The sequence below is a fragment of the Colobus angolensis genome, unplaced genomic scaffold, assembly GCF_000951035.1.
Source record: "Colobus angolensis palliatus isolate OR3802 unplaced genomic scaffold, Cang.pa_1.0 Scaffold172, whole genome shotgun sequence".
NCBI lineage: Eukaryota > Metazoa > Chordata > Mammalia > Primates > Cercopithecidae > Colobus > Colobus angolensis.
In genome coordinates, this window is record NW_012114844.1 from 4,903,193 (window position 1) to 4,905,698 (window position 2,506).

General features: G+C 61.0%; 1 protein-coding gene across 1 annotated transcript in view; it reads right to left on the reverse strand.

Moving 5' to 3' along the window:
• LOC105509271 overlaps positions 1–2,506 on the reverse strand; it is a 14,478-nt gene that overhangs the window by 2,937 nt on the left and 9,035 nt on the right. Inside the window, exons 6-9 of the mRNA XM_011938445.1 lie at positions 1,483–1,575; positions 1,203–1,339; positions 792–840; positions 107–230 (exon numbers count right to left, since the gene is read on the reverse strand). Coding sequence (XP_011793835.1) covers positions 107–230; positions 792–840; positions 1,203–1,339; positions 1,483–1,575 — 403 coding nt within the window. The remainder of the gene's footprint in view (positions 1–106; positions 231–791; positions 841–1,202; positions 1,340–1,482; positions 1,576–2,506) is intronic.

Here is a 2,506-nt window from a genome sequence, read left to right on the forward strand (position 1 = left end):
CATGGGTCCCCAGGGTCTCTTTGGGCCAGCCGGGCTGCTGTAGACAGACAGGAAGCACTCCTGACGCTCCTCCACCCTCGGGCAGCACAGCAGGGCTGGGACTCACGCTAGCTTGCCCAGCAACTGGCTTTCCTGCGTGACCTCTGGCAGGCTGCCCGCTTTGTGCAAAGCCGCCGCTGGGACCTGCTCGGGGCCCTCTCCCTCTTCCACCTGCTCAGGGTGGCCTGGAGCTTGGAGGTGGGCAGTCGGAGCCTAGGATGAGCCTTTGTCACCAGGGCATGTGCCCTTGGGCCAATTACTTTCTCTCAGAGCCTTGGGCTCCTCCTCTGAGGATGGGGCTTGTTGGTGTAAAATGAGGTGAGCATGTTGAGTTGGGGGAGCAGCAGGACATGCACCTGTAGGCAGCCGCCCTGGCCAAGCTCCCTCCCTCCCTTCCAAGTCCTGGGACAGACACAGTAGAGCACAGCTGGCCGGCCTGCTCTTCTCCTCTCTGCCCACTTTTTGCAGAAAAGTCAACAGATACAACAGGGCCGGGGGGGCCTCCAGTCCCCATCACTCCATGGGGCAGTCCCTGCAAGTGACAAGGTGGGCCCAATCCCTGTGGCACAGGTCTCTGATGACCACAGAGGGGGGCCCCAGGGGAGGCTGGGAGCCTGAGCTGGAGGCAGGCAGCAAGTAAGGGCCAGGCTGTGCCCCTGCCCAGAAGACCTTCCTGCCCCCAGAACCCCACCCTCTGCTGACAGGCCTCCCTGGGCAGCAGCCCCCAGCTTCCAAGGCCTTCTGTGCCTCACCAGACGCCATGCTCTCATGGACCCGACTGCTGCTCTGCCCACTGCAGATCTGCCCCAGAGGAGCACATGAAAAGCCGCGCCTGCCAAGGTGTTGCCGTGGTGGAGATTTGGGCAGAGGGGTTGGGGGAAGAGTTTCTGACTTTTAAGATTCCCCAAATCCAGGATGAAGTCACACTGTGCTTTGGAATGGTAGATGCTCATTTATGTAAAATCATAAATGTTACACGAACTGTTAGAATAAAAAAATACCTTTTTTGATGGGGAGGAGGTCCCCAGCCTGCCGCTGGGTAGGGAGAGGGGATTAGCACCATTAGGGCGTAGGGGGCGGGAGCTCCGCCACAGCCCGTGGTGGGCACTGAGGTCTGTCAGTCGGTCTGTGCATCCTGGCACAGTCAGCGGCAGGCAACCCACTGATGGCCTCGAGAGGGGGCGCCGTGGCTGGGCGGAGCATGAGCAGCAGCACTGGGTGCAAACGGTGGGCAGCTGGCAGTGGCCCAGTAGACGCAGTGTCTCACAAAACCCGAAGGACAGGCGGTCTTGCTCACAGCCTGGAGTGGGGGAGGGGCAGAGGGGCATCAGGACCAGTGGTTTGGGGTACCTAGAACCTGGCTCCCCATGCCAACCACCTTAAGGAGGCTCCAGCAGTTCCCCACCGAGCAAAGGGCCCCAGTTTCTGGAGTGGCTCCCGAACCGGAGTTGCAGGTCTCCAGCTGTTGCTGTTTCTGTCCCACCTGCTCGTGGCCAACCCCAGGACTTGAGAACGGGCGCTGCTGGGCTGAGGTTTCTGGAGGAAAGGTTCTGAGACCCCACCCTGATGCCCTCACATGCCCATGAAAGAGCCCACCCGGGGCAGTGCCCTGCCACCCCATCTCCATCCTTGCTCCCCCCTGGTGTTCCCCAACAGATCCTGGCACAGAACTGTGGTCCTGGGGCCTCCTGCCAGCCTGCAGCAGCCTCTGCCATCCACTCCCACCACCACCCCCTGCCCCAGTACATCTGTCCTGCCAGGCCTCCGTGACCACCTCCAGCCACGGGGGCTGTACTCAGGCTCGGGTTCTTAGTCATAGGGTCCCATCTCCCAGGCCAACCTCCTCCCACTTCTCAGGTGGGCCACGAAGCCTAGAGTGAGTAGGCCTTACAGGCCATCGGCAGAAACCAGGGACTGAGCCCAGGCCAGCTCCAGGCTGTGCTTGTCAGGGCTGAGGCTTGGCTGGGCCCTCCTGCCCCATGATTATCAGAACTATTTTGGGAGGTGGTTTGTTTCCAGCCTCCTGGCCTTGCTTCTGATTCTGCTGCTGCTGCTGCTGACAGACCCAGCTTACTCCAGCAGGCAGAATAGGAGGACAGCAGCTATCCCTGGGTCTGGGACATCCCCCAGGCCTGGCAGAGGGCATGAGGCAGCAGGCAGGCTCCTCCACCCCAGCTCCAGGCAAAGCTCCAGAGCGCACATCTACAGGCCTGCATCCTGGTCACCTGGGGTGACTTCAGACAAGTTGCTTCACCTCTTGGGCCGTCGTTCCCTCCTCTGTCAACCCCACCTCCACAGCAAACGGATGTGGCCATGCTGTGTCACTGCAGTGGCCACACACGCTGGAGTTTCCTGGCTTTCCACATGTCCCACCAACTGTCCCACAGACCAGCAAAACATCCTGGAAATTCCAGGTCTGGAAGTCCAAGATACCTTCCCAGCCGCCCCTCCACTGTTCACTGGTGGC